The sequence below is a fragment of the Plutella xylostella genome, chromosome 23, assembly GCF_932276165.1.
Source record: "Plutella xylostella chromosome 23, ilPluXylo3.1, whole genome shotgun sequence".
Taxonomy (NCBI): domain Eukaryota; kingdom Metazoa; phylum Arthropoda; class Insecta; order Lepidoptera; family Plutellidae; genus Plutella; species Plutella xylostella.
Genome location: NC_064003.1, coordinates 4277850 through 4299816, shown reverse-complemented (window position 1 = coordinate 4299816; position 21967 = coordinate 4277850). Strand labels below are relative to the sequence as shown.

Below are 21967 nucleotides of genomic sequence, written 5' to 3'. Positions count from 1 at the left end.
ATATATATTATAATGTATCCCACCCAGCTGGTTACAGCAGTGTCGATAAATTAGCTAAATCTATGAAGGGAAAAATGAAAAAAGAGGATGTGAAAACTTGGTTAGAGGCACAGGAAACTTATACTTTACACAAACCACTTATCAGAAGGTTTCCTAGAAATAAATATGTGTTATCAAATTTTAATGAACTTTGGCAGGCTGACTTAAGTGATATGCAGTCTTACAGTGAATATAATGATGGTTTTAAATATTTGATGTGTGTAATCGATGTTTTCAGTAAATACGCATTTGTTCGTCCAATGAAGAATAAAAATGCTGAAACCTCAAAACAGTGTTTTGAAAGTATATTTCATGCAGCTAAAGCAACTCCTCGCCACATACAATCTGATAAGGGTTCTGAATTTATTGCTAATAGTGTGAGATTATACTTTAAAAGTAAAAATATTAATTATTATACCACTAACAACCCCGATATTAAAGCTAGCATTGTGGAAAGATTTCAGCGAACACTAAAAATGAAGATGTGGCGTTACTTCACACATAAAAATACATATAGATATATTGATATCTTACCAGATTTATTGCATTCATATAATCATAGTTTTCATAGAAGTATTAAAATGGCTCCTTCTGATGTTACATCTGAAAATATTATGACTGTATGGCGCAACTTATACCATACAAAAAGTGCTGATAAAACTCAAAATAAACCTAAATACCGCATTGGAGACTACGTTAGAATAACTAAATACAAACATATATTTCAAAAGGGTTATGAAACTAACTGGAGTGATGAGGTATTTCAGATATTGACTATAATACCTAGATCACCATGGGCAGTTTACACTTTAAAAGATTTACAGGGAGAGGCAATTACCGGTACGTTTTATGAACGCGAGTTACAAAGAGTGATTTATGACCCCACTCGTCAATATAAAGTAGATAAAATAATTCGTTCACGGTATTCTGGTGTCAGAAAGGAAGTGTTAGTGAAGTGGAAAGGTTATCCAAATAAATTCAACTCTTGGATAAAAGCATCCAATTTAGAAAAAATATGATGGAAGAAAGTTTCTATCTCACATTGTTGAGTAATAGCTCAATGTCTTATTTTCCGCAAAACACCACAGCAAATTTTTCAACTATGTTACCCAAAAGTATCAAGTTAGAAGGGGAATGGGTAGTGGGGTTAGTTGAATTTCATTATCCTTGTACTATGTTCAATGTGCAAGAATATGAAAACGTACTTTATATAAAGAAAAATGTAATGATTCCCGATGAAGAAATAATGACGTCAGTAGAGTATAAGTCTCATATTCCAGCTACTAACTACGAAAGTATTGATCAAATGATAAATGCATTAAATGAAAATTCTTTGATAAAAAATAACGTTACATTTTCATACGATAAATCATCGAAAATTGTACATCTTACTGATCACAAAAATGAAACTAAATCAATAAAGTTGACTCCCAAACTTGGCTTACAACTTGGATTTGAACCGTATACAAACATGATTTTAAACTCATATGGAAAATATCCCTACAACTTGTATTTAGGGTTACCATCTCAACTTTTTGTATATTGCGATATAATTGATCCGCAAATGGTCGGTGATGTTATGACGTCTCTGCTAAGAATAATTCCGTTAGATCCTATTAAATATATATACGGTGCACATAGGATGCATACATTTTCACCCGCTCATTACTTACCCATTATGCGTAGGGAATTTGATACAGTAGAAATTGATATAAGAACGAGCACAGGTGGAAAGATACCATTCCAGTTTGGAACTTCGTGTGTTAAATTACACTTTAAACGAATAAAATGAGTCCACAACATCCTTGTCCATATGAAAAATATTACTCACATCAAGCTGGAACAGGAATAGGCATTGTTTACAAAGGTGTACCCCACCAACGAGGACATGGGATAGGTAGCTTTTTAGGTGGGCTATTTCGATCAGTTCTACCTTTATTGTCAAGTGGTGCAAAAGCAGTAGGAAAAGAGGCCTTACATACCGGTGTGGGAATTTTATCAGATATGATAAAATCACAACCATTGGAAGAATCTGTTAAACAACGTCTGAAAATGGCTAGTGCTAACTTGAAAAGGAAGGCTGACTCTAAAGTTGATTCGCTTATGTCTGGCTCGGGGTATAAATTAAAAAGGCTTACACAACGACCAATCATTGCTTCAAAGACATCACAACGAAGAGGTACAAAAAATAAAATCAACAAACGCAAAGTTAATGATATTTTTTCATAATAATAATAATAATAATGTCGTTTTTACACAATAATTCCTGTGAGTGCACAAAATCTGAGTTAGACTTATTTGCTCTTCCATCGACACAAACAAGCATTGAAAGTGGGTTATGGGTTCACTATAAACCAATATCATCCCTGTCCGACGATGGACCCATTGAATTTCAAGTACCCGGAAACGGAGAAGACTATGTGGATTTGAGTCATACGCTACTACACATCAAAGCAAAAGTATTAAACCAGGACTCATCTGTTGTTACTGAGTCAACGAACGTGGCACCAGTAAATAATTGGCTTCATTCCTTGTTTAGTCAGTTGGATGTTTACTTAAATCAGAAACTCGTATCACCACCCAACAATACTTACGCATATCGAGCGTATATAGAAAATTTATTGAACTATGGTCCAGCTGCTAAAGAGTCCCATCTTACGTGCGGTTTGTGGTATGGAGATACCTCAGGTAAAATGGATTCAACTGATGAAGGAAATAAAGGTTTTATTAAACGCAAAGAGTTGGCCAAACAAAGCCGGGAAGTGGAAATGCTTGGTCACGTGCATGCAGATATATTTAACCAAGAAAAATTTTTAATCAACGGTGTTGAAATGCGCGTCAAATTAGTGAGGACAAAGGAAACTTTCAACCTTATGAGTACAACATTAGATGCTAAATTCAAAGTTCAAATCACCGATGCAACTCTCATTATTCGTAGGACACGTATAAATCCATCTGTACTGCTGGCCCATCAGAAAGCTTTGGCCACAACTACAGCTAAATATCCAATAACACGAGCTGAAGTTAAAGTTTTAACAATACCTGCAGGAGTTCAAGGAAAAACGCTGGATAATATATTTTTAGGGCAAATACCCAAAAGATGTATAGTGGGTTTTGTAAACAATATTGCTTTCAATGGTAGTCTGAACACAAATCCTTTTAATTTTCAAAATTATAACATTAACTCTTTTAGTTTGTACGTTGACGGACAACAAATTCCTTCTAAAACACTTCAGCCCTCATTTGAAAATAAAGTATTTACCAATGCTTACCATACTTTGTTCTCTGGCACAGGTATTCACTTTTTGAATGAAGGTAACTCTATATCTAGGGAAGATTTTGCTGACGGTTATTGTTTGATGGCATTCGATTTAACACCCGATTTATCGGCTAATAATAACTCACACTGGAATCTTATAAGGCATGGTAGTCTTAGATTAGAAGTGCGTTTTGATACCGCTCTTACATCTACCGTTAATTGCATAGTGTACGCTGAATTTGATAATGTTCTTGAAATAAATAAAAACCGCGATATAACTGTAGATTATAATAGTTAAATTGAAGTAAGTTTACCATGTATAAAAGATAGAAACTTAATATCCTACTCTTCATTCATAACCATCTGTTCACAATGGATACTCAGCAGATTAAAAACTATTTAGTGGAAATAAGCCCATATTTGATGCATAATGTTTTTGCAGCAAACAGAATTCCACTAAATGTGAGCAGACCCTTTTTTGCAGTAGTTAACTTAGATCCTGACTCAAAACCAGGCTCTCATTGGGTAGCTATTAGTATCGATAGCAATGGTTTGGGGGAATATTTTGACTCATATGGACGTAATGCGTCTAGCTATCATAAATCATTTTTAGCACGTAATTGTCACAATTGGTATTACAACTCTAAAATACTACAAAATTATTTTACAACTGTTTGTGGTGAATATTGTTTAGTCTATCTTTATTTTAAATTTAAAGGATTGTCAATGAAAACTTTTCTTAACTTGTTTACTGAAGAAACTATGTTTAACGATTTACTGGTAAGAGAAATGTTCAATAGTATTTTTTAAAATAAATGATAGTTATTTCAGACCTACTGATTTTTATTTTCCATAATTATACCTACTAACTACCTAACTATATCCCTATTCTATTTTAGTATATGGGTTAGTAAAAGAAAAAAGTTTTACTAATTTACATCAATTTAATGAAATAATTAAAAAAGGGTTGGACTATAACTAAAATTAACATCTAAAGTAAACGGAGACATTTCTTCTGATTCTTCACTCCAAACAATTCTCAAAGGGTTGAATCGCAGAGGCAGCATGGGTGGACTCAGCATAGGTGAGTACGAGGATTGCTCTTGTCGACGTTCATAATCCAAGAGGGCTTCTATTAATGCGGCATCGAACACGGAAGAGTGTAGTGTATAATCCATGGTTGGCGGCAACAGAATACAGGGGCGTCTCGGTAGTGTAGCAGTTGTGTGTGGTCTGTGCGCCGGGGGTCGTGGTACATTATTATTTTTACTTCGATGTCTCGAGAAAATATTTTTTGCAATCTGTCTTTGTAGCTATTTGTTTTGTTATAGAAAACATGAGTTGATTAGTATCATGGAAAAGAATATGATCAGAGGTGCAATACAGCTTGATTCGCATATCAGCTTTTTTCCAATGTTCGCTGGGTGGTAAATCTTTCAATTTTTTCATATCGTACATTTCAATTTTTATGAGGTGTGACGCTTTAGATCCGTCGTCTTCATTGGTGGATATATATGAAATACCCCCGCAGGCAGCACGCCCGACCGTCGAAGATAATGTTTTGCTCTTAGATTTCTTCGAGGGAGTTTCAAAATATGAATCAATATTTTCGTGAATCCGTTTAGTCGGTTTTTTCAGGAGAAGTGATGGTGATAGTATTTCATCATCACTAGGGCTCGGATAATAGTAATTTTTCATGGTGTAGTCGCAGTCGTCAATTATTGTTGATGGCTAAAACAAATAAATTTACTTGGTTTTACTACGGTAAAAAATAGATGATGCACATTATCTTATGTTGGGGGGTGGAAAGCAGAGATATGCGTAAAGTTACGGTTTAATACTGATGAAATGGGTGAACGAATTACCTACTATGCCATGAGAACTAACTATAGTGTTACTTGCACAAAAAAATACGGGTAAGAATAAAAGTAAGTTAAAACACTGAGGTGCTTTTGACTCACATGCAATGTACACAAAGTAATGGACTATTATACATATTCAACGGAAAGTGATTAGATACAAAACATAACTTACATTCATATGTCTGGACACTGCAGGTATCTATGTAGCACAATACACAATAATTATAAACTCACTCAGTAGAGAGCCAGGCTGATATGTTTGAGATCTGACATGCAGCGCGTTTTATATACGCGGAATGCGGTTTTCGGGGGTATTTTTTGTACACGATCCCAATCTTTATCGAGATTAAACCAAACACACTTGTGTTAGGTGAAAACTGGTCGAGACTTGTTCATTTTTTAAAATCCCACATTGATTCCTTTATCGGCATACAAATAAAATTGATATTCCCATAACACTTCGCGCAGACACGTATGTACAAGCTAGTGTTTTTTTATTTCAGACGCCAGCCCACAGTATTTTTTATATTACCTTTGCACTTATATTGAGTGATTGATTAGGGTTAGCATCGAACACCCAAAGCGCGACATATCTGGAGTTATTTATTGTTTTGGGATGCTTACCAAAAAAATATTACCTACTTAGGGACAAATGCTTGGCATCGAACCGTTGGTGGGTGAAAAAAAACGTAATGTTTGCATGTAGGTACGTATAATTATTGATTTCACTTTACATAACTATGTTTTTAGAACTCGGTTTATAACGCTATCAGCCACTGCGTACAAGTGTTTACGCTTTATGTTATTTAGTAAAGACACGGAGATGGATGTTTAATTCACCAGTAATAATGACTTTTAATTATTACAGTCGCTAGTAATGCATTGAATGAAGTAAGGCTGATAAATATTATCCATTGGATACCATGTTATTTCAAATAACAGTCACACACTCATACTTAATGAAAGCCTGTAGGTAGGTGCGATGACGAGCAACGCGAGGAGGAGTGGTTAGTAGATATGCTTAAAATCAACCGATAATATTCTACCTACACAATAGGTACTTACTTGTATACAAAGTTTATTCGCGGCGAGCTTTTTGCAGGATCGCCAAAGATAGCGCCTCGGAGGGGGCAGGGGCGGGCAGGTGGAGCAGGCGGGGAAGTGAGCCAGAACCCGTGAATCCCTACTACTACAGGAAAGAGTCGGACCCAATAGGAAAGCGTGTCGCAATAAGATTCATTCCAATTAGAAAAAGTCGCGGATCGCGAATAAAACCGCGGGGCGCTAATTGCCTTAATAGCCTCGGAGGGGGCAGGGGCGGGCAGGTGGAGCAGGGCGGGGAAGTGAGCCAGAACCCGTGAATCCCTACTACTACAGGAAAGAGTCGGAGCCAATAGGAAAGCGTGTCGCAATAAGATTCATTCCAATTAGAAAAAGTCGCGGATCGCGAATAAAACCGCGGGGCGCTAATTGCCTTAATAAAGTTTATTCGCGGCGAGCTTTTTGCAGGATCGCCAAAGACAGCGCCTCGGAGGGGGCAGGGGCGGGCAGGTGGAGCGGGCGGGGAAGTGAGCCAGAACCCGTGAATCCCTACTACTATTTACGTAATACGAAGATGATTATTATTCTGTTAGATAAACTTTGCAAACGTACAATGAAGTATTAGAAAAATGTGTTATGTAACATAAGTTTTCGGAAGTTTTTTAAATTTAGAATAGATTTTTTTTACATTCTCATGTTAGTTTGTAAAACAACCTTAATTACCTACTCTAGATTATTTACACGAGGAATGTCGAATTTAACTTATCTATTGACGGTTATCGTATTTATCCAATTTTCAGATCTAGGTCTAGGTAGCATAGGACTGACAGAAATCTGAACTTTTTTCATACCACAATCCTTATCCCCTATCAAGTCTCACGCCTACTTACAAACGATTGAAGATTATTGAAAAAACTAAAAGACATGAGGTTATTTTTTGATGTCTGCAAAGTTTCTCTAGGGTCATATCGTAACATTACGCATGAGCATTGACCGAAAAGGGTCATAATAATAGACTTGGTTGACACGACACAGACACATAATAATATACGATTTATGGAAATATAACGAACATTCACGTCTTTTATGTTATGTAAGTCTCAATTTGCACTGAATCTGTGGATGATTCAAAGAATTCAAGTAATAATGGAGACCGCAGCTCTAATAATATCTATCTACGGACTTCTTACTGCGGTTTGTTGATTAAACTTTCTTTAATTTTGCCTGGCTTGGCAAGTTTGTTGTGTGATTTCTATTTGTTACTTGTTTACATTATTATATACCCATCGTTATAGGCAGGCATTTATTTTATTTCTCTGATTAATAAGCCAACAAAAAAACTTTAATACACGTCTCTATATCATGGATAGTTCATATAAAAATCTTGAATCATCAACATCAGAATAGGCAATAATCGATACCTACGGAAACATAAATCAACAACAGAATGAGCTATTAAAACTGATAGAACTGGCGAGAAAGAACACAACCGCCGATGGAATCTGGTAATTGTTGCCACCACGTAGGTTTAATTGATTCCGCGGACTTTGAGCATACCGAGGCAGATTACCTGAGTTTCTGGCAACACGGGCAATCATAAAACCATTAACGGGGAACGTGTGAATAAATTACTGACTTGCATAATCACGGCGATAAATAACGAGCAACACGGCTGATGGTCATTAGGCCTGTCTGAGTTCCTTGTATTCTATTGATGTAATTATTGTAACTTGTGAATTGAAAGGCTCGACTGGTGGCTAGTATTGACGCTTTGATGCCTGAGAATTATTTAGATATTTCCATTACTTTACACTACATTGTTACCTAGATCATACGATATATTTACATACACTAGCAAATATCTATCTATCATCTAGTATCCGGGCGGTTATAAAACGAAGTAGATGTAAATAAGATAATTTAAAACACACTTCAAAATAAAAGCTGCCTGGCTGCCTTACTACAAACACATTTACAACCTCTGCAGTTAACTTCACTTTCTAGATAAATACGTATTGTTATTTTAATCTATTAGTAAACTTTCTCTATTTGTGAACGGAACCGGTCTCTCTTCACTCACGATATGTTTGCTTAAATGTACTACGATACGAGTTCCATGGCACATCATAGTTCTTTTAGGAGAACATAACTTTTGACTATGATGACTGATGTGTAAAACGTACCGAGTTTTATTACCAACTCTTGGGTCTTGGATGACCCTGAAAGATTATTAAACATTATAACTATGCCCCTTTAGTTATTATTCTGTGCCCTTAGGAAAGTTGCCTTCAGTAAATAAGTTGTATGTAGATCGTAGACATCCCTATTAAATTTCACGGAATACATAACTATTTATATTATTATAAATGAGCTACATAATCCCGGTTGCCCGGTAACAGACAGTGTGGGCGCGCTCCATGTGACCTTTAACGTGAACCAAAAAACATTGCCGGGGATCAAATTATTAATTTCATCCCTCTGGGGTTAAATTATACTTTCTCGTCAGTGTTGAAATGAATGAAATTATTTATTTAAACATTATCTTTTGAATGTAAAAGCGGAATGTGTGTAGAATTCACAGGCTGCCCTAAGGTGCCTCAGGGCACATGGTAAGTTCTTTTTTAGCATTTTCGAATAGTCAGATACATTAAAAGAAGACGAATAAACTTGGAATGCTAAATACATGCACAGGAGGGACTGGATTAAATTAGTAGACAATACTATTCCATCATTTTAATGTCATATGAATTTATAGGTACATTATTATTTTTAATAAACCTTCGATAGCTATTAAGCAATGTGAAGTGTGATTATCAGCTAATAAGTGGTTATAGATACGTACTTTAGTTGAATGGGCGCCGATAATCGTGAGAATCGCACGCATGACCGATCTGTGATCGTTGATCGGTGCAGACAGCGATCCTTTAGCGATTTTATTATATATTGTGATTTGATTATTTAAATAAAATGGCCGTATTCATCTATTATTTTCCTTCAGTACTTACTTATAGTAATAAAATACTATAGTTTTAAATCGCTTGCCGCGCCGCCGTCCCACCTTGTATTGTATTTATAAATTACCGACTTAGGAAAAAAACAGTTTTCAATTCCTCTGTACTACCTACATGTTATTTTTTTCGACTTCAAGAGCCATAATTACAGTGTAACTTATCAGTCCTTAGGGGTAGTGGACCAACGCGCAACGTGGTGGGAAGTGGTCCAAGCTTATGAAGGCAGTTTCGACCTTGGGGATACGCACAAGGGTTCCATTCGAGAGAGCCAGGTGCAGGTACTAACACCCCCACAGAGAATACAATAGAAATAGGGCTAGAGTGTGTACAAGGTCTATGGGCTAGCTAGTGGAATAAGAATCCCGCTACATGGCATGGCGTGCGCCGGAGTGGGACCTGCGCGGCGCATGCGCGTGGTCCTCGCCAATCAGCGCGCGACCGGCCGCTCCCTGGAGACTCTAGCTTCACAAAAAACAAACGCATGTGAACAGTAGGCCTATCAAAAGTTCTGTCAATTCAAGTCGCTGCCGTAATTCGATAGCAATTTCTATGATATCTTGATCGGGGCCCCGGTCGGTAACGTTAGAAACTAATAAAACGCATTAAAAATCCAGTGACTTTTCTGTCTGATTCGTATCGAATGAAGTCGACGACACTGGTGATCTCCGTACTGTTTCTCCCTGTACCTCCTGCAGGTTGACTGGTAGAAAATGCTTTTAGCATTAAGTCCATCTGATTGTACATACTTACTTTTGTATATTGTGCAATAAAGAATAAATAAATAAAATAAAAATACTGTTACACAATCAGTATATACCTACGTTCAATACAACGAGATAGAGTTGTGTCTAGCACAGGAACTTAGTTTTTCGTAAGATAGAGTGCCTTCAGCCGCGCCGACGTTCACCGCTAGGATATTGTTACCTACTTCCGTTGACACACATTTTGCTAGTCCATTCTAATCTTGAAATCACTGAGCGGCTACTGTATAATACTTTTACTTGGAATTCGTAATAGGTAATTATACTAGCAACAAGATGGTAAGGTAGCCTCGTCATTTCTATTACAGATTAGGATTCAATACTTATACAGGGTGTATCTGTTTTTGGTATAACCTGCTGAAGGTTTTGGTTAGGATCGCACAGTCGAATGCCGTATACTTAATTTAAGAACACGAAAATGATATTAAATTACAAAGGATCCACCTAACCAATCAAAACTTTTAATATCATATCTGATTTCACATTTTACGCATCATCGCACATTGAGAAATCTAATCTCATATATTGTTTTTAAAGAAACTGAGGGCAAAGAACAAGGAGGGGGTTATTAAAATTAATTTTCTACTCAAAAGTTTGCAAAACTTTACGCATCTACATATCTAATCTGAGCAGCATCTAACAGCAGTACACGAGTACAAGTTGTAGAAGCTCGGCTAAGATTAACAATATACGAACAAGATGGTATTTGACATGCAAAAACAAAGCAAAAAGCTGTCCCCATTTTGTTTACTGTCAAACCGTTTTAAGTTCAAACTAATGACAACCATTGTACCAATTAATAAAGTCGTAATCTTCTAACCTGTTATTTTTCAAGACGTTTCTTTTCCACTGACACTCCATCTTGTTTGTACATTGTTAATCTAAGAAGCTCGGGAAGCATTTCATGTGTTATGAAAATCCGTGCTCTGTACTGCAATAGTTAATATTGAAGCGGTGTGGTTCAGTGAGCATTTGGAGCTGTCTGCGACTGGAGTCGGCAAGGTAATATAACTCATGCTTCGACTTGATTTCTTATTCGAATCTTTAGAATGAATGAGATATTCAAGCTGGAAATAGCTGATAAGTTTTAGATAAATCATTGGTTCATTAGAGGATTGTGTACCTAAAAGGTCATGTAGAGCAGTAAATTGTAGGTAGTAAAAATATTCAACTGTTGGTCGACTACTACACTGGCTATAGGTACAGTGCAGTAATAACTGACATAAATTAGTACAATACTACAGCATTATGGCGCGACCAGGCGACAAACTACAGCAGAATTTTTAGTATATTTTTTCTGGCATCAGCAGCTGTTTAAACAAAGATTGGGGAATGCAAATATAACAGTACACGTGTAGACTGGAGGTCACTGACTCAATCATTGTACAATACATCACATACCCACTAACTTAAAAATGAACTAATTTGAGTTCGATGAATCCCCAAGCTAAGCTAATCCACCATTTATCTCTACGCTTCATCTAAGTCAAGATTTACCGTAACAAGACAGAACATGGGCCTGCTTAGTTGCCAATTTGCTAGTCGTCTCTCATATTCGGAGGCGCGAATGTACGCAGTAAAGCGTTTCCCTTGGCGAGGAGCCAAACCGAGTATGTTTGCGACAGCGCGCATGACCCGTCGTCAGCGATTCCTGGAGTACTCGAGTGATCGCCAGCTGATTGCGGGGGTGTGGGGCGAGCTGGTGACGCCTGCTGCGGTCACGGCCACGCTGCAGCGGATGAATCACTTGTTTCTTCAATAAAAAGCTGTTTTGCGGTCGTTTTGTGCGGTGTGACCCCGGTACAATTTACTTGTAACAGCAACAAACATAGACTAGGCAATCATATTATTATTGCAACTAGTCCCTGTTAATCAAGGTGTGGAATACTGTAATCATAACTAACAAAACATAGCAAGCGTCTCATCTGGAAACGTTTATTATAAAATTGTAAAGATAAAGGTTACGGACATCCTGACGAGAGCGCGGGCGGCAAGACGCGGCGGAAATTGTAACGTCCGTACTTTTATTAAAATAAGAAACAGACTTCATAAACTCTGCTCAAACACCGGTAGTGGCCTGATTCGGAAATACATCGCGGTCCTGCTACGGTATTGAAATCATCGTCGAAAGCTGGCATCGAGTGGAATATCAACAGAGCAACACTTGTGATGCGATGAGGCTTATTGACGTGCGTCGGCTATAGCTGAAGGTTTCAGTGGGTCAGCTCGAGAATAATCGCCTTCTTTTGATGGTTTTTCAGTGAGTAAATAGAGATAAAATAAACAAGTACATAGGTAGGATCTGTTTAGCTTGCAGTTTCAGTTAGGAAGGAAAAGTAATTCTGATTCTGACATGAGGTCCTAATCCCAATAATGTATCGGCTAATGATGCATTGTAGAAACGTTTTGCTTGCTCGGAATATCTATCCGGAATAAAAATGATGACGAGTCTAAATATAATACACATTAAAGGTTCGGGGCCGCATGGCCAGTCCATTTGGAGTTGGGGGCGAGAAATACTACGGCCGTACAGAAATAGATGAACCCGCCAAACTGCTAAATGCCCGACCGTTAAGAGTATTTTAATAGGCTGAATTTACTGCCCATTACATTTGAATGTTAATTTTCCAGGTGGATGCTTGGTTCGGTTTACTTTACAGGGATTGATTTGGTATTATACAATATAAATCGAAATGAAACTTAAATTTTCACTAGGATGTTTAAGTATCATCGTAACAAACTAATGCAATAAATAGCAATAACGGCAAGACATGACCTAGTTATCTACATAAAAGGCATTTACTTAGGTCTGTCGGGACTGCACAGAATCTTTGGACCTAACTTTATGACCCCTAAAAAAGATCCATCCCGTAAAGGAAATTGCTTCTGAGAGGACGAGAAAACATGACAATGTTAAAACCACGTTAAAACGATTTCAATGTTTGGCCCTTGTCTATTTACTTTTTGCTTTTCGTAAATGAATAAAGTATGTTGACGTATACACATAGACGGCAAATGAAGCGTCTATGTGTATATGACTCGTAAGGCGCTGAACCCATCAAAAATAGCTTAATAGCTTCTCCTCTACTTCGATTATAATCGAATAAAATGGAGAAGCATAATCTGGCCTTAACTTCTAATAGTTTTAACTTAAACTTGATTCTTCAATGGTAGAACCAGGAGGGTAACTCTAGACGAAAAACTGACGAACGAGAGCTGTCTGGGTTGTGATGATGAGAGCTGTCTTGCAATGGAAACGTTTAATACCACAAGATAGAGCCGTGGCCCTCGCAGCAGCGTTACGAAACTTCGTTTTTCGCCATATAGAAAGACCCTCCAGTAACGACGACATCGTCGATTTCGCTCGCCGTAAAACCAGTTTCGTCCAGCACTTCCCTGTAGTGATTATAGGATCGCGGTAAGATAACTATGAACAACGAGTGCTTGTTGTGATGCTGTATTGATACGGGGAAATTTATGCTTCATAGCAAGATAAGATACCCAGGTATAGTCCGGAATAGGCCGAGAGATAAGGCGAAACTTTACAGTGTAGTTTATGTTTTAAGGTTCTACATTGCGCACACGCTTAGACCGTAATATTCAAATGCAGGAAATGGACCTCCTCTAACACTGGAGGAAGTTTTCCATTAAACATGTAAGTATAAAAAAATTGCTCAGGGAGGGATTTGTACATGGGAACTGAATCTTCATAAGAGTTAGTACTATTAGTATAACTAACTGCTGTGGCATCCGGTCGATCTTTTATATTTTTGGCTAATACATATATCCGAAAATGTATCTTGTGGTAAACAAGAATACCTAGTACACTACTACTTATTTGAGTAATAGCTTGAAGGCGTGAATCCATATTTTTTTCAGTCTCGCAATAGCTATGCTTAAATAAAATGTTGCAATGTGTAGGTAAACTACCTCTACACTAACCAAACATGGACTCAAGCCAAGTATTTCTTATCTTATCAGTATTACTCATTACATCATGGAGAGGAAATTCATTTATTTATAAAATTAACCTTAACCCTATTATAATGAATAGCTTGTATATTACTTAACTTAATGGATAGAATCATAATAACAAACTTAACTCTTGACCCACTGATACAATGAAGTTAAATAATTTATGAATGAGTTCTGCTATTATTATGTCATCCATTCAGTGGTTTTTTGCTTCTACTACAAGTTCACACATGCATTATAGTGCAAACAATAGACTTATTACTACCTATGTGTGTTACTTAATGACTACAGTTGGTGGAGTAGGACAGTTGTAGTACCTGTCTGTACCTTCATTGAAATTTAAACCTGATAATGTAGGTAACAAATTTGAAATAAACCAAATGATTTAAAATAGGTTTAATTCATTTATTGAAAGTAAAATTTTATATAAGAGACAATGGTAACCTTATTTTGATTATAATGTAAATCTTGTGGGTACTTTTGTGTTAGTATAGTTATGAGAGAGAGAACCTCGCACTATTGACACATCTCATTCAATAAAAATTACAGTGATTGCTCACATTTGTGTAAAAAAGATGTAAGAACATTATTTAAGAGTGATTTAAGCAAAATGTGAATCATTGGTTGTTTATAAATCTCTGATGTTTAAAATATGCAATTTAATGAGCTACTAATAGGTAGACATCATGAATAAAGATAATTATTAAACAGGTGGTTGTGGTAGCAATTATGAGGATTAACTAAAAAACCTGTTATTAAATACTGAACTTTGTCCTAGTCCTTGGCCTAGTCCATTATCTACATTTATTAGTAAGTAGTAAAGTAAGTTATACTTTACATAAACAAGCATGTTAATTGTAAAATTTAAGAATTGTTTTCTTGAAATGTGTATAAGATCTTAGTATCATCATGAAATATACCTCATAGGATATTGCAGAAGGCAGTAACTGTATGAAATGGATTTTAAAATAACTACAAAAAATATTAAATTCCAATCAAAGCACATTCTTAAACTAATCTGATGATGTGGTCTTATCTGTTGTGTTTTCTGATTAAAATGATACATTAAAATGTCATTCATAGAAAATCTAGTATTAGGCGAGTTTCAATACTACGCTGCAGCTGGTACTTGGATTTTTGTTGCTAAGAAGTTTATTTGTAAAATATTTATTTAACTAAATAATACAAAATATTATAAAGTGTTCCATCTTCAGCTATCCAAAGTAATGTTAAATACACTAAACTGAATACTGATACAATCCGGCTTGATAAACTTCTACATTATTCACAATTTCTTAAAAACTTCCACATACTTTGATAATCTTCCCCTTCTCTAGAAGATACCTGGGCAAACCAAAACACCTAAAATTGTTAATCATACTATTAGAGACCTCATACTATCATCAAACTTTGGTAACATTTAACTCTGAATACTACTTGTGACCCCTACTAAAATTTTAAGGTTACAAAAGGGTTTTTGTGTAATTTGGTACAGGATTAATAAAATTAAGCATTAAACTTGCAAAAACTTGGCAAAAGAGGCCTCCTAGGAGTGGGTAGATGTCCGAGGGTGCTGAGACACTGACCTGAGGCAAGTTGGCGGCGATCTGGCGGTGCAGCGAGTCCCGCTCCTTCTCCACCTCCTTGAGGCGCTGCTCAGAGTCCCCGAGCCGCTCCTGAGTCTCCCGCAACGACTCCACGAGCTTATCTCGCTCGTCCAGCATCGACACCATAAGCTGCTCGAAATTAGCATCTTCACCAGAGAACTGCGAACTCCTCTGGCTAATACTGTCTTCAGATATCGTGGGCATCACGTCGCACATCATATTCCACATTTTAATTTAACACCAAACTTAGAATACTTGTCGGACACGGCACACCGAACAACACAAGATTACCGATCACCGTTTTAGTATGTTCCGGCATCAATTGTTACCTAAACCAAGCGCACAGGACGCGGTGGCGCACCTTTACATTGTCACAACGTTCGCACGAGGTTTTTCTTATTAATTCGCGAGACATTCTAGTTCGATATTTAGAAAGACACACCTAAAAATTGAACTCCTACGATTTCGTACCATCACGGCTCCAGCGGCCTGTCTGCCATCTTGGATACGAACGTCAATCAAGTCAAAGATTAGAAGGATATGTTTTTCTTCAGTGACAAGAGAAATAAAAATCCATATTCTGAGAAAATTAAATTTATTTATTGGGTGCAAAGTATTATTTCAAATATGAAAACTAATAAAAAAAAGGCGAAATACCTAGCAACTAACTGCTGATATAATGAAGGTTCTATGTACTAAATAGGTACCTACCATAACTATCATATTAATATAACAGTAGAGATACCTATTTATCGGATATCAATGTTCAATGGACATCGGCTGAAGAAAGAGCTTTTTGCATTGACTATTTTATCTGAATTTTGGATAAGTCTAATGTTGAGATTAGGATTGAAGGCAAATAAAATATTTACTCCTCAGAATAACGATTTTGTGATATGTGTTACTAATTTCTGCTCTGTGCTCAAAATCAATGCGCCTTTAATCTGTCATAATCACAGAACAGAAAACGTCATTATTCTGACGCCTGCTGCGGTATTTTGTTTGTTTTTATTTTATACCAAATCTATAATTTCGTTTTCTAACATAATTTTTACATTTACAAGATTGGTAGTGGATACCTTTTAGGCCAGCTGAATGTAGAAATTTCCAGGACTATACATTACCAGTACAAACAAAATATTTCAATGAAAGTCCTGTTATTAGTGTAAAACACAACAGATGCAAAAGCCTAATATTTTGATAAATTCGATTAAATTAGTGCTAAAGTCTTTCAAATGCCGAAAAAGAAAAACCAGTGCCGTCTCAATACTGGAGGTAATGTAACTTTCCTTAAGACTATTTGTTAAAGAAACATTGTAATCTAACATAACCTTGAAGAAACTGATAAACTTTTGCTACCTGTAACTTTGTGCGATACTCATGCACTTACTATGTAATATATGCTATAATACAACTGTTAATTTTTTCTGTTGATCATCTTATTGCGTTGATTCTAGATTTTTCAATAAATGACTCAGCCAATGCACCAAAGCCAGTGAGCCGAGTTAAAAAGTCAACTACTGTAGAAAATGTCCCTCCTGAACTTTCCTGGGATGAAATCCCTGATGATGATTTCGACATTGTTGAGGAAGTGAACTCAGATGGAACTAAAAACTTTGTGTACAAGAAAAAGAAGCGAAGTACTAAATGTGAGCAAGAAAACATAGAAGACCGCCCTGGAATAGAATACCCAGAAATTGTGTGGTATTTGATATCAAAATATATAAAACCTGAGGATATCGGGCGTTTTGCAGGGATCAATAAAGCCACTTATGCTATAACAAAAAGGGAGTCATTTTGGAGAGAGCTATATTCTACGTATTGCGAATACTCTCGTAGCCTACCTACAAGTCTGAGGTTGGAGAATAGTTTTAAATATTATGGATTAAGACAAAGAGTAATACGAGCACTGCATTACACTTATGATGTGTTTACTAAGAGGGTTGTTGTCCTGTCAGCCCATGATAGCCGGCCACATGAGTTGGTGCGGAGGCGCTGCGTCAATGTCTGGTACCTGAAATGCAATTCGTATTGGGTTGTTTACTTCAAGTTTAAGAAGATTCATCCTCTGCAGAAAAATGAATCAAGTATTGCTGCTGACTTCATAGAGGAGCTCGGAAGAATAGATGCTAATCCAGAGGAAGACTCAAAGGTTTTGCAGGTATGGCACACTTTGATTGCATTAATTCACCGGTTCTTATTTGGCTACTTTACTAACAAATTATTGCCTGATTATAACCATTTGATTTTTTTAATATTGCATTACCATGTTTACAAATAATAGGGAGCTAAAAAACGGGGCACTATTTTCATTTTCATGGAATGTGTGTGTGCTTTTTGTGACACTTGGTTTATATATAATATATGCTGCATGAAACGGAATGGGTACTGTGTGCTGAGGCGGCAGTTGGTGTGTTACATTATAGTATAAAAGTATTTGGAAAAAAGAGTTTGCCATGGTCATTGATAATAATTATATTGTTGCTATAAGATCATTGCACAGCTTTCACCTAACATTCATAAGATAAGTACTCACTCTTTTATTTTAATTTATGTGGTTGGTTATTAGAAAATTACTTTTGCATGCCTCAAAAAATACTTACACTCAACTTTCATACAGAAAAAAGAAACATACATTTCAGTAATTTTTCATAACAATTATTTATTTTCAGGTAACCTCCATAAACTTCTGCCAAGTGCCTCCACTGATGGGCATGACCTTATCTTCTGTCAGCGTAGTGTTATCCCCAGGGTTCAGGCACCACCGAATGCAGTTGGGGTTTAACAGCGGGGTACATAACATATCCAGGGACATATTACCAGAATGTTCCGTAGTTCTAGACACTGTGCTCAAAATAGCGGTTCACGACTGGTGGAATCCGAAATATCCTTATTTTGACAACCAGTTGCCTGCCAGAGATGAGGAATCCAAGCCAGTGCTGAAGGAGAGTTTCTTCACGTCATGTGATACTGATTTAGGATAAGTGTGATGTGTGTAGAGATAAATAAATGAATGTTATAATTTTGTTACGACATGTGATGTTTGCTTTTCGAGTTTATTTCAAAGTTAGTTTATCTGCATTTTGATTATACACAACGACAAAAATACGAATTATTGAAACCATGTAACGATGATTTCTTAAATTTTATTGGATGTTACTGATTCATTATATTAGTATCATAAGAAGACGAAAATCGCCTTTCTAATTAATATAACATCAGTAAAATTATATTTTTTACATTTTATTTGTATGATAACCTGTATTACATCTTAATAATCACGTTTTCTCATATTCGAGCCAAAAACAAATCTGTGTAACATTACGCCCTGTTAGGGTAGTTTAGGCACGCGTTGCACGAGCGATACGGGATCTGTGGCGAGAAGCAGTCCTCGGGACAGAAGGCACATGCTGCGGTGAACTGCCGAGGGTACAGGCAGTCGGGAGACGTGGACCATTGCTCCGGGAGCGCGCTCTGGAAATAGAAGGAAAATGGTTAAGCTTTATGGTCAATAGATGGCGCCACTACGGCTGGTTACCTACGTAAGCTTGCTATGGCTGCGATCAATTATATTCTCTGGCCTGTTGCCTTCTTAGAGTCAAAGGAGCCTTCGCCGTACAGTATGTACAATGTCGGTAAATGCCGGTCAGACACCCATGGCATTCCGTGAAAAATTTGTGTTTAAAAATTACAGCCCCGGTCAATCTCTCACGTCACCAAATTGTACCTAAGTATTCAAAATAGTATCTATTAAAATTTAAAACAACTTACCCGATAGTAAACGATCTGCGCGCAATGAAGAACGTCATAAGCTGGACAGTTGATGAACACCCCCTGTGCTGGCAAGTCCTGCGCCACACACGTAGCCTTCACAGCTTGCGTGGCATTGTACCAGGCCGGGTGCTCCTCAGCGAACTTATCCAAGTCGCTGATGACCTTGCTCTTCACCAGCTGGTGCTTCTTTATCCAGCCGGATTTCTCGAACACGCATTTTAGGGACTCGCACTGGAATTAAAAGTTATTAAATAGTTAGAGAACTAAGGCAATCGCGAAATAGGTAGGTAGGTAAGGAAATAGGTATACATACATTTTGAAAACTGAAATTCAAAGTGGCCGTGGCGTGGGCATAATTATTTGTCATCTGCCGAAGAACCGAAAACCGTTGAGGTAGACGAGAGGTCGTGTGGAATGATCAGGGAACGTAGCACTCCAGTTTGCTGGACCGACGACCTGAGAGATGAGGTGACTGTCGTGGATGGATAGTTGATACCAAAGACAGAATGTTGCTCGCTCATTGGGCCTATGACCAAGACCCCTGGAGTAAGCGTGGAATGGTAACATGGATGGAAGAGGGATGTATAGTTGTAGATATTATGTTACTTACAACGGTCTGGGTGTTTCCACATCCTTTCGATAATTTTTGCTCGACAATGCTCGGGAAATCAAGGCATCCTTTAATCTGAAATGTATTACAGTAATATAATTTAGTATCATTAACAACTTAAGAAACACATAAATACCTGCCTGAGTACTTACCTATAGGTGCTAATGATTATACTCAGATGCTGCTATTTTAATTTGAGTTTTAATAGGGTTGATAATTAATTAGGTACTTAGTCAAGTTACGTGAAGCATTTGTAAAAATATAATTCCATACTTACAGTTTTCGGTATGATTCCACATAGAACTGGCGCCGGGCCGGTGTTGTTGGGTACTTGTTGTCCGACACATAACTGCAAACAACAATATCACAATTTTATAGCCACTATACCTAACTATGTAGATAGATACTTAACAACAGCTCGTACAACATAATACACAAAATAATCCTCACAGTAGCCAACGCGGACACCAAAACCACAGCAAATAACATTGTATTTATTTGTTATACTTTGTTTGGGTGTTATGCTTTAACAAAGCGTCTTTATCCGTCCTAAGTCACGCGGTAATTAACATGCGGAACAGGTCTACGAGTGTTTATCGTCAGGGTCAAACTGACCAGACTCAGTGAGGTCAATTTTGACCAATAATGATACAGCGATGGGTAAATTAGACTATTAGTTAATCAACGTTTTTGTTAATGTTTCTGTTTACCTTTGCTTCGTGAAATTGGTCGTTGTTTATGGCCTCCCTTAAAAAGAGGGGTGCTATAAGTTTGAGTTATCTATCGCTGTATGTACGTAGATATAGTTAGGTACTTAAAGCTCGGAAATGAATGGAATGATGACAATTCGGGTGTGTAAGAAGACAATTCTGTAAAAAGTTATCATCATTATCATTATCACCAGGCTATAGGCCTTCTCTATGTTACGCCAAGTTCCACGGTCCTGTGCTGCCACACTCATCCACTTTGGACAAACTTATATCACCCTTCTTTTTCCATCAGAGGTATAAAACAGAAATCATACGAACAGATAAGAATCAACTAGATAGTTGATTAGTTTCTAACCAGATTTATCGCAATGTCCCCCGAGCCCTCAAGGAAGTGCCCTTATAATGGCATCCTCCACGTCCCTATGACGAAGACAGGGTTTCTTATCGACCATCTGCGCATGTAACTACCCCGCACATGCGCATCGACCCCCGTGACGTCTGTCAAAGTCAGTCGGTGATCCTCCAGCCACCTTGGACGACACCGATCAAGTTCTGGAACCTTTCCTGCAGAGGAAATCTACCATGACCATTGCAAGGTAAGATCCTTTTTAGAGAAGTGTCTTCTTGGTAGACGCCTCCTTATTTATAAATGTGTTCTTTTTACTTTCGAATTCGAGGCGTTCGAATATTGAATTTCGGAAACCTTTTCCTTCTCTGCATACGATTTTGTTTTATTTTATTACCTACTGGCTGGTTTTCTATTTTGTTTTCTTCCTGATTGAGTACCTTTTCTACTAAAGTAGGCTTTGCAGATCAGATTTTCTCGATCAAACGTAGGTATAGGTTCCCAACTGAGTTTCCTTGTCAAGGTTGAGTATATAAATGCCCTTGAATCGGCTACTTCTATTTATAGCTTGAAGCTGGCAGTTCTGGAATAGGTACTTGCAAGATTCAATCATCTGATGCCGCGATGAACCTGTCATCTTTGACCTTTTCAATTATTCGTTTATGTTGACGTCGCCGTCGTTACATACCGGCACAGCGCTTGGGCTACAACTATTTTTAATATCCTACAGTTTCTATTAGATATGCATAAATATACTAAGTATATGAAGCATGGAATCGTATTTAAGTATAAATATGTATCATGAAACCTATGTGGATAATCCTTACAGTACGGTTTTGAAAGGGATTTCAGAACTCATTTCAGGCTACCTTTGTGAGCCAGTGGCTATCGTATGTTTATTAAGGACAGCTAAGTACTATTTTAGCCGTAATACCGTTTTTTTTTATTTCGGTATTAAGTACATAGGTACTT

At 37.2% G+C, this 21967-nt stretch overlaps 3 protein-coding genes across 17 annotated transcripts in view; 1 reads left to right on the top strand and 2 right to left on the bottom strand.

Annotated features, from left to right (window-relative positions):
• Positions 1 to 16080, bottom strand: part of LOC105381571 (liprin-alpha-1) — a 111307-nt gene extending 95227 nt beyond the window's left edge. For all 15 annotated transcript variants that reach the window (XM_048629441.1, XM_048629440.1, XM_048629446.1 and 12 more), the window contains exon 1: positions 15535 to 16080. In XM_048629441.1, the coding sequence (XP_048485398.1) occupies positions 15535 to 15783 (249 nt within the window). In that variant the 5' untranslated portion in view covers positions 15784 to 16080. The remainder of the gene's footprint in view (positions 1 to 15534) is intronic.
• A 442-nt stretch (positions 16081 to 16522) lies between these two features.
• Positions 16523 to 18588, top strand: LOC105383761 (transmembrane protein 183A). The gene is made up of 3 exons (XM_011553860.3): positions 16523 to 16830; positions 17013 to 17716; positions 18228 to 18588. The coding sequence occupies exons 1-3, from the start codon at positions 16791 to 16793 to the stop codon at positions 18537 to 18539; spliced, it is 1056 nt and encodes a 351-aa protein (XP_011552162.3). The 5' UTR covers positions 16523 to 16790; the 3' UTR covers positions 18540 to 18588.
• On the bottom strand, positions 18583 to 20547 carry LOC105383762. Its single transcript, XM_048629456.1, has 5 exons — positions 20390 to 20547; positions 20217 to 20288; positions 19940 to 20014; positions 19327 to 19560; positions 18583 to 19029 (listed from the first exon to the last, which is right to left on the bottom strand). Exons 1-5 carry the CDS (start codon positions 20426 to 20428, stop codon positions 18877 to 18879), a joined length of 573 nt encoding a protein of 190 aa, XP_048485413.1. The 5' UTR covers positions 20429 to 20547; the 3' UTR covers positions 18583 to 18876.
• Positions 20548 to 21967: the final 1420 nt, after the last annotated feature.

Coding starts and splice junctions, on each gene's coding strand:
- LOC105383761 (XM_011553860.3), top strand. CDS start 16,791: ATGCCGAAAAAGAAAAACCAGTGCCGTCTCAATACTGGAG. Junction 16,831..17,012: donor GTGCCGTCTCAATACTGGAG/GTAATGTAACTT, acceptor CGTTGATTCTAG/ATTTTTCAATAAATGACTCA. Junction 17,717..18,227: donor AAGACTCAAAGGTTTTGCAG/GTATGGCACACT, acceptor ATTTATTTTCAG/GTAACCTCCATAAACTTCTG.
- LOC105383762 (XM_048629456.1), bottom strand. CDS start 20,428: ATGTTATTTGCTGTGGTTTTGGTGTCCGCGTTGGCTACT. Junction 20,015..20,216: donor GTGGAATCATACCGAAAACT/GTAAGTATGGAA, acceptor AATACATTTCAG/ATTAAAGGATGCCTTGATTT. Junction 19,561..19,939: donor GTGGAAACACCCAGACCGTT/GTAAGTAACATA, acceptor TTTTAATTCCAG/TGCGAGTCCCTAAAATGCGT.